This window comes from Dermochelys coriacea, chromosome 6 (genome assembly GCF_009764565.3).
Source record: "Dermochelys coriacea isolate rDerCor1 chromosome 6, rDerCor1.pri.v4, whole genome shotgun sequence".
Taxonomy (NCBI): Eukaryota; Metazoa; Chordata; order Testudines; family Dermochelyidae; genus Dermochelys; species Dermochelys coriacea.
In genome coordinates this window covers 36,235,483-36,248,286 of record NC_050073.1, presented here as the reverse complement: position 1 = coordinate 36,248,286, position 12,804 = coordinate 36,235,483, and the positions used below count along the sequence as shown (strand labels likewise).

Here is a 12,804-nt window from a genome sequence, read left to right as displayed (position 1 = left end):
CTGTTGCATATAACAAAGCTTTTCCTCCACGAACTACAGCTGTGTATGAAGATGCATATGAACATCTGAAAACATCCAGAAACAGATCAATTTAGGTATTTTCACCAAAATGAGTGTACCTAAAGTTAGGCACCTAAATACACACTGTCAAACCTAAATCTCTGGCCTGATTTTCTGAGGGGATGAAGTTGAAGTCTATGGAAGCTGGTGGAGCTTTAGGTTCCTCCAGTGGGACTCAGTGGTCAAATTCAGAGGTGGTGTGTAAGGAAGAGACCATATTACTGACTGCAGGCTAAATCAGTCTAAGCAGTCCAAGATGGTGTAACATACAAATGGAGAAGGCCAAAAAAAGGCATAAATTACACCAATTTGGACGCCCTTAGATTTTGTCCATCTTGTTTTACTTATGCATGGGGTGGAGTGAGAAGAAAGAAGAAAAAGGATCGGCTCTCCGAACAGGAATGAAGACAATGGCTATCAAACTGTGGTCCATGGGCCACCAAGCGTCCGATAAGCCCTTCCTGGAGATGTGAAGGATTGAATATTTTGCAGAGCAGGTCCTAGTGGCGCACGAGAGGATCTCTCAAAGAGCGAGCCACAGAATGCCAAGTTGGAGAACCCCTGGGCCAAGAGTTAGTTAAATATGTTCCTTGCATCTGTACTAATCTCTACCATCTATGTTCTCCCTAGCCGCTCCTCTACCATCTTCCGTGGAGGAACTAAGGAACTAACATGAAAAATACTCTAGTTTCTGAGGTATGTTCTTCATAAATTTCAGTCCATGTTTCCTACCCTCTGTACTGCCTAGAGGCCAACTGACCTTCAAACAGGGCACCAGTTTTCCTGTTTCTAGCACTCAGAGAAAAAGAGATTATATGATCTGACACACTCACTGGGATGAACCTGGTGATCCAAGAGGATATTACTACCACATCAGCAAATGAACTTTGGGTTTATTCTGATCACCACTGTATTGTAATTTTTCAGACAAGGGGCATTCTGGAATGCGCATTAAAGACAAAATTGAAGCTCAACTTTCTATCTAGGCTTCAAACAAACAACTTGTTTCCAAGTGTCGTTTATAATTGGTGCTTAAGTGGTGAGAGAATAGTCTCTACATATGCCTATTTACAGCAGATAGCTGCTAAGGACAAGAACTATATCCAGGTGGATTAAGTCAAACTGTGGTCTCATTAGGAGGTTTTATCATTCCAAGTGCTGAAGGTACCGAAAGACGACTAGCATAGCATCCCATCCTCTATTTTAGGAGAGAGTCCCTATTATAATGAAATGCTGGAGAGCCGACACTTTAAAGATCTGTCAGTATACCCACTACAAAGTGTTGAGAAACTGGAGTACTAACGTTTTTGCTCTGACGTGTGTAAACGTTCTGGTAGAGTTATACATACATATGATGCTAGCTCCAAAAGAGTTTAAGGGATTAATCCTTATCCCACTACAGTCAGTCAGTGTTACAACTTTCATTGGCTTCAATGGGAGCCGGATCAAGCCGCAAGTCAGGGAGATATTGATTGCATGCTAGAATGCCGAGCGGTAACAGGACGAGTTTGAAGATTGAATTTTAGCTACCCATGAATGTAAGGGTTTAATTCCAAAACTCACAGCAAGAGATTTTAAGTTACTGGTGATGTAGTGTTTGTGCCCTATTCTATTCATTAAGGAAAATGTCACCGAAGCTTATGAAAAATGCCTATTATACAGCCATCGTTGGGAAGGTGGAAGGTAGAAACCTTCAGTCGGAGTTTTAGAAAAAGCAACAGTTCCTTACTTTCCTACTGGAATGCATATATCAAAGTGCTGGGCTTGCTTCATTAAGCATAATTAGTGCACTTGTAAAACTGAGTGCATCCGCCGTGGAATAAGTAGTATCATTTAGATTGTGCTTGCTCACATCCCATCGCTAGAAGAAATGCTGAAGCTATACTACTCTGCCGCCAAGGGCAAGTGGGGCTTAAGCAGAAGCTTTGTATCTGCTGTTGCAAGGATGAAGAAGGTTTCTTATTCAGTGAAGTAGCTTTATGGGTTAGTATTTGTGTCAACATCTAGAATAATTTAGAGTGAGTCTCCAAAGAACAGACCTGCCAGGTTCACCATGGATTGGCTGGGGAGACCGACACACCATCTGTAAAGGTACCGATCGTTTCTAAAGAACTAGTCTAGCTATTGGGGTTCTGGCAAGATAAAGTTTTATGGAGTTCTCCCGATTCAGCGACCAGGCTCTTGCTGTGGTCCATCAACAAAATTAAGTTTCCGTTAAAGTCTGGCCATTTGTGCATTTGACGTTATAGATACGAGTTCAAAATGGAACAGAGAGCGAGAGGATTTCACCGAGCTGTCTGAAATCCAAGTGCAAAATGCAAGGGGATCTTAAGGCACCGAAATATGAATAAACTGCTCAGAAAGAAAACACTTCTTCTGTGCCTTGAGCTGCACGCGAATTATGCAGAGCCACACATTTTCCCCTTTTGAGGCCTCTCTACAAATCATATTTATAGATTTTCCTGAGAGATGACCCATCTTTGTCAGTTTCAGTGAAGGCATTCTCCCCGCCAATTATTCTACAACTAATCTATGTGGATAGGCTTCTTTCCTTCCTTCATTACCTCATTCCCTCCTTCCCTTGACGTCAACTCACGTTAATTGGAGAAGTGGCTTCTGGAAGTGACAGAATTTTGTTGTCCCCTGTCCAGTGTTGATTAATCAAAGGCGATTAACCAGCCTATGAGAAGAGTCAGTTGCAACTTCCTTTGCAAAGGCATATTGTTTTGTGTGCTCGGGTTACTTAGCAACTCAGAGATATGGGACTGGCTCCAAGTTCACAAAAAGTTGAAGAATAAATTTTGGGTAACTTCTTTTCTCACTCCTAAACACACTGTAAAATTGAAGGACACACACTGGTCCCCCCATGCCAAACCAAGAAAATGGGAAATAGCTATTGAAAAGGGACCATTATAGCTGTACGCCATTTAACACGAACAGAAAACGAGATCCATATTTTGGCGAGAAGCAAAGCGGGTATTACTTTTCTGATTCTGCTTTTTAAGTGTATATTTAACCCAGTCTTACATCACATTGAGAGTCACAAGAAGGGGTTTGTAATTTGAGATACCAAGCCACATTGTGGGGAAAATTTTGTAAATGAACTGGTTTCAGAGTTACAGATATTTATTTTCGTACGCACTGTACATTGCTGTCATTCCTAAATGACCTGCTAATCCCCCCTCACACCCATACACATACCCCTTTTAAGAACAGGCCGAAACACAGCACCAGAGCCCACCGAAATGAAGTCGTTGAAAGCCTCCCGTTAATTTGCATGGGGGTTTTGGATCATAGTATGGAGCGTCCCATCTGCAGTAGATAGTGGGCAGGCGGACTACTCCAGGGGTCAAAGAGACTATCGATTGCGGGATCAGGTCCTGTAATGGTAAACTCACGTGAAAGGGGAAATGGAATTGATAGTGGTGTATTAAAAAGAATCAAACCCCAGGAAGGAAATGCAGCTTTAGGGAAGAAGCATCAACCTTAATCTGGCATGTTTTCGTTCTTACCAGCTTCGCACAGCTGGTAAGAAAAACTACCATAGAAGCACGTTTATATAAATCCGTTTTGCAGCCTTCTTATAAAGCGTGTGTCAGAAAATTCCAGGACAACATATGTTATACACCACACTCTCCCCTACTTTTCAAGCATTCATATTGTGTCCCCTCACTCTGGTCCCTCATAATCACTTCAATCTGATCAATCCTTTCTCCGGGCCTAATCCTATTCCCACTTAATTCAATGGCAAAACTCTATCTCACTGAATTTCATAGGGAACAGAATCTGGCCCTCAGTTAAAACTGCCATCGAGTCACTGGTGGGTAGAGAGGGGCCCTTCATGTAAAAGGAGAAAGCCCTTAGCATGGCTCCTATGGTACGTACACCGGACTAGTAAATTCATTGTCAGGATCCACCCTGAGATTGCTAAACCGTTGCTTTCAAAGTGTCTCTTTGTAAGGCGACATAGTCCACAATATATAGTAGTATAGATGAGGAAGGAGACCAGGCTCAAAACACTATGAGGGCTTCATTATTGTTCCCGCTCTAGTGAGAAGCAATCCAAGTAAAGCAGGTAGCTGGGACAGGCATGTTTTCTACATCACAGAACCTTCAGAACCGAGGAAAACGTGTGCGCCAGACAACAGGAAATAGCTCGTTAAAAAAAAAAAATAAAACAAATCAGTGATCAGGAGAAAACCAGAAAAATGCATAAAAGCATGAGGCAAGACCAAAAAGAAAAGAAAATCTATTTCCCCTATACAAGGAGTTGTCTGCCAAGGAGTAAAAACACCACACACACCGGCCAAAAATCTTGTCAGTGCAACAAGCAAGGTTAAATGCAATGAAAGAGGAAGCGAACAGTAAAGGCTTCCGCGTGGAGGTACCTGTTATAGGGGGTCCTCAGGAGCAGGGCCTGGCTGCCTGTGCAGCTGTCTGTGGGGGTGTGACAGCCGTACACTGGTGGAGGTACCGAGTACTGTTGATCGCCTGTAGACAAACCACAGAGAGTTAACCACCGCCAGGCTCAGCCCTTTTAGTAGAAATCTGGATGGGAAAGGGGAGCCCTACTTTGAAAGTTAGGAAAAGTTCCAATACAAGATACGTTGGCTGGTTGGCTTCAGGATTAAGCAGCTATAGTCGGAATTCAAACACACGGGTGTTGGGCCTGCATAAAGCAAGTTTACTTGTGTGCACCGGCCAGATTTTGCTCTCCTTTGCCACCTGCGTAAATCCGGAGTAACTCCACTATGAGTCACTCTGGATTTACAGCGAGATCCCCGCCAGCCGTGTAACACTTTAGCACCACTAACCAAGAGGCATTGGAGTTCATTACATCTCAAGTATCTCCCATCGATGTGGAGCCCGCAGGTTCAGGTAACCCGTGTAATTAAATCGGTAGGCTGTGCAGCAGCCAAGAGTAAAATAATGTATTAATAATGGGACCCCTAGCCCCGGGTAACGTGTAATTGCTGGGGCCATCCCCTAGAGAGGCTATTTTTTGCGCGGGAGGTGTTGGATGTTTCTCCCTCCTTGTCGGCTACATAAAGGTCTCTACCGTTACCTAGAGAGGTCTGTTGACTGATGGGGTCCTCATGTTTGAAGGAGTGGTTTGTAAACTGCGCTGCGTGGTGAGAGGGAGTGTGGCCGTAACTTGGAGTCCCATCAAACGCCACTGCGCTGTAACCTTCCAAAAGAACAACAGAAGAATCAGGAGTTAGTTGCCTAGCCTTGAACTCTCTCCTGAGGCAGCTTCCTGCGAACTGGCTCCAAGCAGGCGTCGAAACCTGAAGCCTACGCTCTTCCAAGGGCTTGAGCTCCCAATGGCTCCCTTCTGCCAAGATAGCCATCAAAGTGAACTCCGAGAACCCGAAGAGCGGGTGACCAAAATAGTTCGCTCTCGATTTATGGCTGTGGGTCTAGTTAAAGCCTCCCCCTTGGTGCTGTTTGTGTCTAGTCTCCGATTGCTGCTCTACTCTGCTACAGCCCCCTCTGCATTTAACATCGGAAACGGTGGGGTTTTGCCCCATAACTCGCTCTCCCCATTGCAGCCTCACAAGTGCCATTTCAAAGCAGCCTAGAAGAGAGAGGCATTGAGGCCAGGACAATACATTATTTGACCGGGAGAGTTCAGTTAAAAAAAAAATAAAAATCAAAGCCTTTGCTGAGAAGGTCAGTTCTGGAGAGGTCCCGAAGGGGGGAATGGGCCAAAGAGGGTGCTGTGCCCGGGCGGGAGGAATGCCCATTGGCACAGGACAGCTCCGGGTCAGGAGCCAAGCCAGTCAGTGCACTATGAAGAATGGAAAATCGGAAGTCTCGTTCCTGTTTAAAGAGGACAGATCGGTTTCAGTCGTAAAAAGGATGTTTTCATTAATTGTTGCTCATCTTAAAGAGGAAGGTTCCCATCTGCTGCGTGTTCTCATCTGCCATTTCCAGTTTTAAAGTTACCCTTTAATCTTTTTTTTTTTTTTTTTTTTTTTTTTTTTTAAGAACAGCTTTCCGAAGAGTCTGCAATAAAAAGGTGGAATGTTAAATGAAAAATAAACTCCTACTTTAAAGCGAAAATTGCTGGCCAAAATAATAAACACCTTATATTTTCAACCGAGGAGATTCAGATGGAAAGGGATCACCTCTGCTGACCCGAGGCCGACACCCAATCGTAAATCAGGCGTTTGGACACCAACTTTCATTAATTACTTGGAGCCAGCTAAACAACTTCAGCTAAAAAAGTAATTACAAAGTAATATTATCTTTGAGGCTTCTCAGCTCATCAGCATTTACCCCAAGACCCAAAGATGTCAGCGCAGCTCTTTTGAGAGCAAATACAAACCTTAAATCTTCCTTGGCCCGCGAGCTCAGCTTCTTTATAAAGATAAAGAAGGGTTTTCTTCTAACCCTTATTTGTCTAGCTCGGGCCTCCTTTGGGGAACCGTTTTGACGAAACACACAGTTGGACATTGGCCTCTACGAATCTCTTTATCCCCATTCTTACATGTGTATTCCTTTAGTCCTCCCTCTCCCCCCAGCCCAAAGCCTCACTCCGGCTTGGAACCACCTTGTGCTCGGTGCTGTACAGATACATCAGAAAACAATCCCTGCCCCGACCGTGCTGTGGTCACTTGTTACGACAGAGAGTTTCCAATGAGGTTACATTGCCTTTATTTAAAGGGGCTCGGGAAGATATATCAGTGCGAGGCAGAAGGTGGAGATTACAGAAAACACTGTGGCGCTGGAGTAGCACTAGCCCCAAACCTCCATTTTATAATACATTATCAGACTATGTAGTTCCGTGTCGGAGACGAAAGGAGGAAGCTACAAAATAGCAAAGATCTGGATTATTCTGCCCTCGAAGTATTCTGAACCAGCCCTTCGGCCCGGGCTTCTATTAAGCACCGAGCCGCATTTCTCCAGACCAACCCAGTCTTTGTATCCCACTCCCATGGCTCCGAGGGTCCTCTCTCTTCCAGAGGATGATGGGCCCCTTTGGCAGCGATGACAGCACGGGTACCCCATGGATTTCCATGATACAGCTGTTTCTCGCCCTCTTATCTCCTTCACAGACTCAAGGATTTTTTTCTTCCCCCCTCCTTGTTTCTTTTCAGCCTTCTAAAACACTAACACTTTCTTAGTTACTTTTGGCCTGATGCAGACATTTGGTGGCCTTCGAAACTCTGCTCAGAGCAGTATGATGTTTTGGCCACATTTTCCGGTGTTGCCTGACCCAAAGCTTCAGGAATGTGATAAGAGAGTTGAGTTCTGAACAAGCCTCCTGATAGCAAGGTCTCTTTAATTAGGACCTTATCAGAGGCAGGGCTGATTAAAATGTGCTGAAAATAATTGAAAGTTGTGCATCTGTTGGAGCATGCGATCTTCTGAAGGAATCCAATTGTTTGAGGAATCCAGCTGGATGAAAGGACAGGAGAAGCCAGAAAAGAAAATGGGCAGAAGTTTCAAAGCCTTATTTCCCCCCCAACGCTTGGCAAAAAAGTGATTGCTGAGCCAAGGTAGCGTCTTTCCCACGGTCTGAAAAAGCAAAGTGCAACCTTGACTGATTCAAAGCAAGAACATTTTATCCAGCCCTAAAATACTGTTTGCGATCTTACTAAATTCCTTGCGGCCCAAAGGAAGCGTTGTGTGCTGCAAATATTTTTGCTTAGCGGAGAAGATGCTCGTACCCGTTACTATTTTGGGACTGTCATTGTACTGGGCGCTATATCGGGAGGTGTATCAAAATATGGCAAGAGCATGTGTGTCTTGAAACCAAATATTTACTGCCTGGGCGCCTCACCGGGAAATCTCTCCAACGGTTTAGAGATCAGAGTCGATCTTCAGAAAGCCTAAATTTAGCGAAAGTTGGTAGGTAGCCATTTTAATATGGAGAAAGAACAGGTAGGAGACATATAGAGGATTAGTAGACCTTGGTAGTAGATACCACCCCCTAAGACCTAGGTTAATATGGCCATTCTGGAAGTTTTTTCAATTCAGTTTTTGATCAGTGAGTCTAGTCTTCTCCATTCTGAACAAAACCAAGTGAGAGCGATGCGTTTGTAAATGTCAAAATGCAGACAACCGATTGTGTGAAGCTCGATCGAAATGCTGGAGGTATCGCATACCTGCATGTGTCAAAGTGATGGTTTTAGCTGGTCCCCTTACAGTGTGATTGGATCCGATTCACCTCTAGTTTTGGACAATTTTGCTGTCTCTTTATTAAAGGACAATTTGCTCCCAGAGCGAACTATATTTTCCCCTAGAGATAAGCTACCAGGTTTGCCTACAGTAATACCCAGGTCCAGCCAAAGAAATAGCGAAGACGGTTCTTTGGGAAAAGTTAAACTTATTTTCCTCACCATTTTGATTCAGACTAGCATAAGAAATTCTTTAAACGAAAGAGATTGGTTTATTTTGGCTAATATTCTCTAAGAATCGATTAGAGGGAATCGATCTGACCAATTGCATTCCTTTCACCATCCACACACACACACACACAAACATTTTTTTTAATATTTAAAATTATCTTAATGTCGGTGGAACCAAAATTTCCTTTCCATCTGACACTGTATATCATCGTGGGGAGAACAGATGCTTTTAAGTATACAGATAGAAAATCTAACTGAGCATTACTGAATGAATAGTCTCTGAAAAATATAAAGGTAGCAGTATCTGGTGTTGAATGATTAAAAACGGAATTACTCTTATTTTGAGAAAAATGTAGAATGCAGCTCAGTTCATAGTCACTCCATACTCATATTTAAAACATTTATTATATATGCTGCCCTTGTCTGTGTTTTAGAAGCGGTCTGCTTCTCCTAATCCTCACTGTTGTTTCTTGTTTGTTTAATTTTTGCTGGAAGACCCCAGGAATACTGCATATATACACATTTTAAACGTTTAAGCAAATATAGAAGAACTTTTCTGGAGACATTAGGTTACTCGAAAAACGGCTAACCATTAGAAATCCAACACCAGCCTTGTGCACACAAACTGCAAAAAAACAGAGCAGGTATTTGGAAAGGCGAATGCTCTTTAGTTTGCAATCATGGAAAGTGTACGTTTTAGCTAACATGTCGGAGAGTGCAAGATACCCTGATACCCCCCAACTACTCCACTGCCCAGTAATCTATGAATTAAAATAATAAAAATAAATTTTAAAGTATCAGTAAGACATCCTCCCGCGCTCACACACGCCCAAGTGTCATATAAATCTGAAACATCTCCCCCGCCATACACAATTCCAATAGTTCTCCAAAAGTGATCGCTTTTCAATAATAAGGCGTTTGAACTACTTATGGAACCAAGTAAATGAACGCTGCTCAGAGATACTTTACATCTACTACTGCCCTAGAATCAACGAGCATCTTGGTTTCAAGGACTGCATTGCTGAAGTAAATGCTACAGTAATTGAGTATTAAATCATGAAGCTCAAATACTTTATTTTTCCTATATATTCTTAGCTTTTTCTCCCCAATGCCTATTCTACAACCCACGACGCAATTCAAATACTAATAAAAGCCCAGTTTCTTTAACGAGATGGTGAATTATCAATATGCATTGCAATGAGGCACTTTAGAAGGTAACAGAGTAGCAGCCGTGTTAGTCTGTATTCGCAAAAAGAAAAGGAGGACTTGTGGCACCTGAGAGACTAACAAATTTATTTGAGCATAAGCTTTTGTGAGCATCCAATGAAGTGAGCTGTAGCTTATGCTCAAATAAATTTGTTAGTCTCTCAGGTGCCACAAGTCCTCCTTTTCTTTTTTAGAAGGTAAGCAATTCAACTATGTGAATATTGCACTTATTCCACAGAAGAAACCCTGCTCTTGAGGTTGACAAGTGTGTGTGTGTATATATATATATACACACACACACACACACACACACCCGAATTGTAACCGATCTGGTGTAAGGCACCCAGAACACCTTTGCGTAGAAAGGATTTGTTGCCCTCCTCTTAAAAAGAATAGAACATACCTTTGATCAAAGATAATGCAACCTGCCTGAAGGTCTCTTCCCGTCTGATTAAAAAAAAAACACCCGATCAGGCCTCATTTAATTTATCTTAAAATCTCATATTCAAGCAAGGGATGGTCTCAATAGATCTATAATTATATTTTTCCAGTTTTAGGTTTAAGATAATTAAACCTTATATCTTAATCCATTTAAGATAATTAAGTAGTAGTTGATTACATAAGGTATTTCTAAACAGCAAACCCTTAATCAAGGAGCCATTGCAAGCTTTCAGATGCCCCAGGAAAAGGTTGCACGTAGAATAAAAACGACGCACTTATTTCTTTCAAACGGGGTAAAAACTGAACCTTAAACGCAGTGCTTCATTATATGTTGCTTGGTATTTTCCCCCTTCCCCGGTTACATCTGCAGATGTTTAAACAACAGCAAAGGGAAGGAAAATAGTTAGATTATAATTACGTGTCCACATTTAGGGATTGCTCGGATTTATGCCAATAGATTTTTCTGGTAATTTAATGGGTGTAAATTTAATGGCTACTGAAATAGTAGTTTCTCCGTTATTCCCTTCCTGGGAAAATAATCTCTGAATCTGGTGTTAGAATCTATCTAAATGTCGTCCCATTGTTTGGTTAGCTCGGGTTTTGTTTTTTAAAATATCTTCCAATGGGAGATGCCATAATTACCTGTTTAGTGGAGAGGGAAAAGTGGGCGTGTTATTTCACAGCTTCAAAACGTTAGTTTAACAAACAGAGGGTTTCAGATTAAAAATATATGCTAACGGAAGTGATTTATTTACAATGATCCATTAACGGTTTAAGATAACTCCCCACTTTATACCAGATATGTTGGAAGTAAACTCTCTAGATCACCTTGAGAGTAACCCCACCGACATTTGACTGTCCTGAAGCCAGTCCCACTTTGAAACAAAACCCTGCAAGGAGAAAGTTTCCCGGTCTCGCCAAACAACAGGAGTGAAGCACCCACCTTCACTACAGGAGCCGAGGGAGAACTCAGTTTAGGAGCGAATAGAATAGCAATGCCAATTCGTATACTATTTTAAAGAAAGCCTGAGTGCGTGGCCATCCCAGTTTAACAGCGGCGTGCAATGGAAATCCCTGCAGATACATGGCTGCCAGAACTGGGTCTAGAGATGTTGGTCCAAAAAGTCATTGGTCCGGTTTCAGAAGGGGGGGGTCCTGATCTTGGTAGTCTAGTGAGTTGCACGGGGAAGAGGACACGCTGGGAAAGGGCTCGGGTGTTAGATTACCCAGCTGCTGCCTGGCGGGGAACAGCCAAGGCACGGTTCCGTTTACGAGCCTGTCGGGATTGTAGCACTAAGAGGGAGAGCCCCATAAACCATTCCCCGGGCGCAAGCTGGCCTTACCCTGGTTGCGGATGGCTTGCTGGCTCTCCAAGCAGTTGGGCAGATAGGCGCCGTTGGGGAACATCCGAGCCTGGCCGGAGGGCGCCTGGCTGGGCGCGGGGGCTCCGAAGGGTCCGTAGCGGCAGGCGCCGGCCGTGCCGGTGAACTGGCCGGAGAAGTGGACGGTGAAGGCGCTCAGGCACTGCTCCTCGTGGGGGTCCGAGGCGGTCCAGCTGGGCTCCTGCTTGATGAAGGAGTGCGGGGCCAGCGAGCCGTAGGACGCCCCCGGGGGGAAGTCCAGGACCGGCGCCCACTGCGCTGCGCTGCTCACCGGCATGGCGCAGTTGCTGTTGCCCGGCAGGGAGGACACGGAGGGGAGCAGGGCGTTGAGATCTCGCACGTCGGAGCCCATCTGGTCGCAAACTTTCCTCCTGCCGGGGAGCCAGTCCCCCCCCGGGCCGCACTTATTCCAGGCGACCTGCCCCCTGCCTGCCAAGCCAGAGCCCGGCTCCGGCTGCAGGCACCAGGCTGCCGAGCTCAGCCCCTTGGGGGAAGCTTGCTCCGGAACACAAGTCCCCGGGTCCAGCCCTGCGGGAGCCGGCAGCAGCGCCAGGGCAAGGTTGTTCTCCAGGTTCGCCCCTTACTCCGACAGCACCGGGAGAGCAACGGGGCGCGCGAGCCGCCTCGAACTCCCTACCTCGGATGCTGCCTGGCCGCCCTCAAGTTCCCAAAGCTCAAATAGCGGGGCTTGCACGGGAGGAGGAGTCAGGGCTCTGATGCTCCGTTCAGCCAAGCTCAGCCTGCTCTGCTGCGCCAAGCCAGACCCAAAGCACTGGAGGGAGGGGGCTGGCGGGGCGCTGGGAGAATCTTTCTCTCCCTACACGTTACTCCCACCCCTTGGTGCAAACGCCACTAACCCTAAGAGCCCTCGGGTTTGCCTTTGCCTTGAGCGAGAGTCCGCAGCAGGCAGGTTATTAGATGGCTCCAGGTGGTCAGTAAGTACAAGCTAAACGATTTCAGATACGAGCGGCTTGCATGTGGAACAGTTATTGGCACAATTGGGATAGGGGAGGGGGAATCTATTACAGGCAATCCGGGGAAGGGGGGAAAAGAGCTTTTCCTTGCCAGAAGCAAGAATGAAAGGCGCCGTTTTAAAGAGGCAGAAAATGCGTCTTTTCATTGCAAATCTCTCCTTGCTAAAGGTCCCAAGAGGAATTAAATACTCCTTTTGCGGGCACCTGTGCGCAAGTGGAAGGTCTAAAGGACGGGCAGGAGGAATTCACTCTAGTAAGTGAGATGAAGACCTAAGAGTAATAAGATCATTCATTACCTGGCAGGGTAATGCCTAATTGGCCTGATCTTTTGTGGCCGTTTTGCGGGGCTGGGGGCGGAATTAATTGCCCGGACATTGGGGAGAC

General features: G+C 44.9%; 1 protein-coding gene and 1 long non-coding RNA gene across 14 annotated transcripts in view; one reads left to right on the top strand and one right to left on the bottom strand.

Moving 5' to 3' along the window:
- Nucleotides 1-12,804, bottom strand: part of WT1 (WT1 transcription factor) — a 137,768-nt gene that overhangs the window by 36,105 nt on the left and 88,859 nt on the right. For 2 of the 13 annotated variants that reach the window (XM_038404466.2, XM_038404462.2), the window contains exons 1-3: nt 11,408-12,470; nt 5,126-5,248; nt 4,449-4,551 (exon numbers count right to left, since the gene is read on the bottom strand). In XM_038404466.2, the coding sequence (XP_038260394.1) occupies nt 4,449-4,551; nt 5,126-5,248; nt 11,408-11,798 (617 nt within the window). In that variant the 5' untranslated portion in view covers nt 11,799-12,470. Of the gene's footprint in view, nt 1-4,448; nt 4,552-5,125; nt 5,249-10,026; nt 10,077-11,407; nt 12,493-12,804 lie in introns of those variants that run through there. The other 11 variants (XM_043515762.1, XM_038404468.2, XM_043515761.1 and 8 more) reach the window with 10 other exon arrangements.
- LOC122460505 overlaps nt 12,247-12,804 on the top strand; it is a 64,690-nt gene continuing 64,132 nt past the window's right edge. The window contains exon 1 of the long non-coding RNA XR_006281848.1: nt 12,247-12,381. This is a non-coding gene — a long non-coding RNA (uncharacterized LOC122460505). The remainder of the gene's footprint in view (nt 12,382-12,804) is intronic.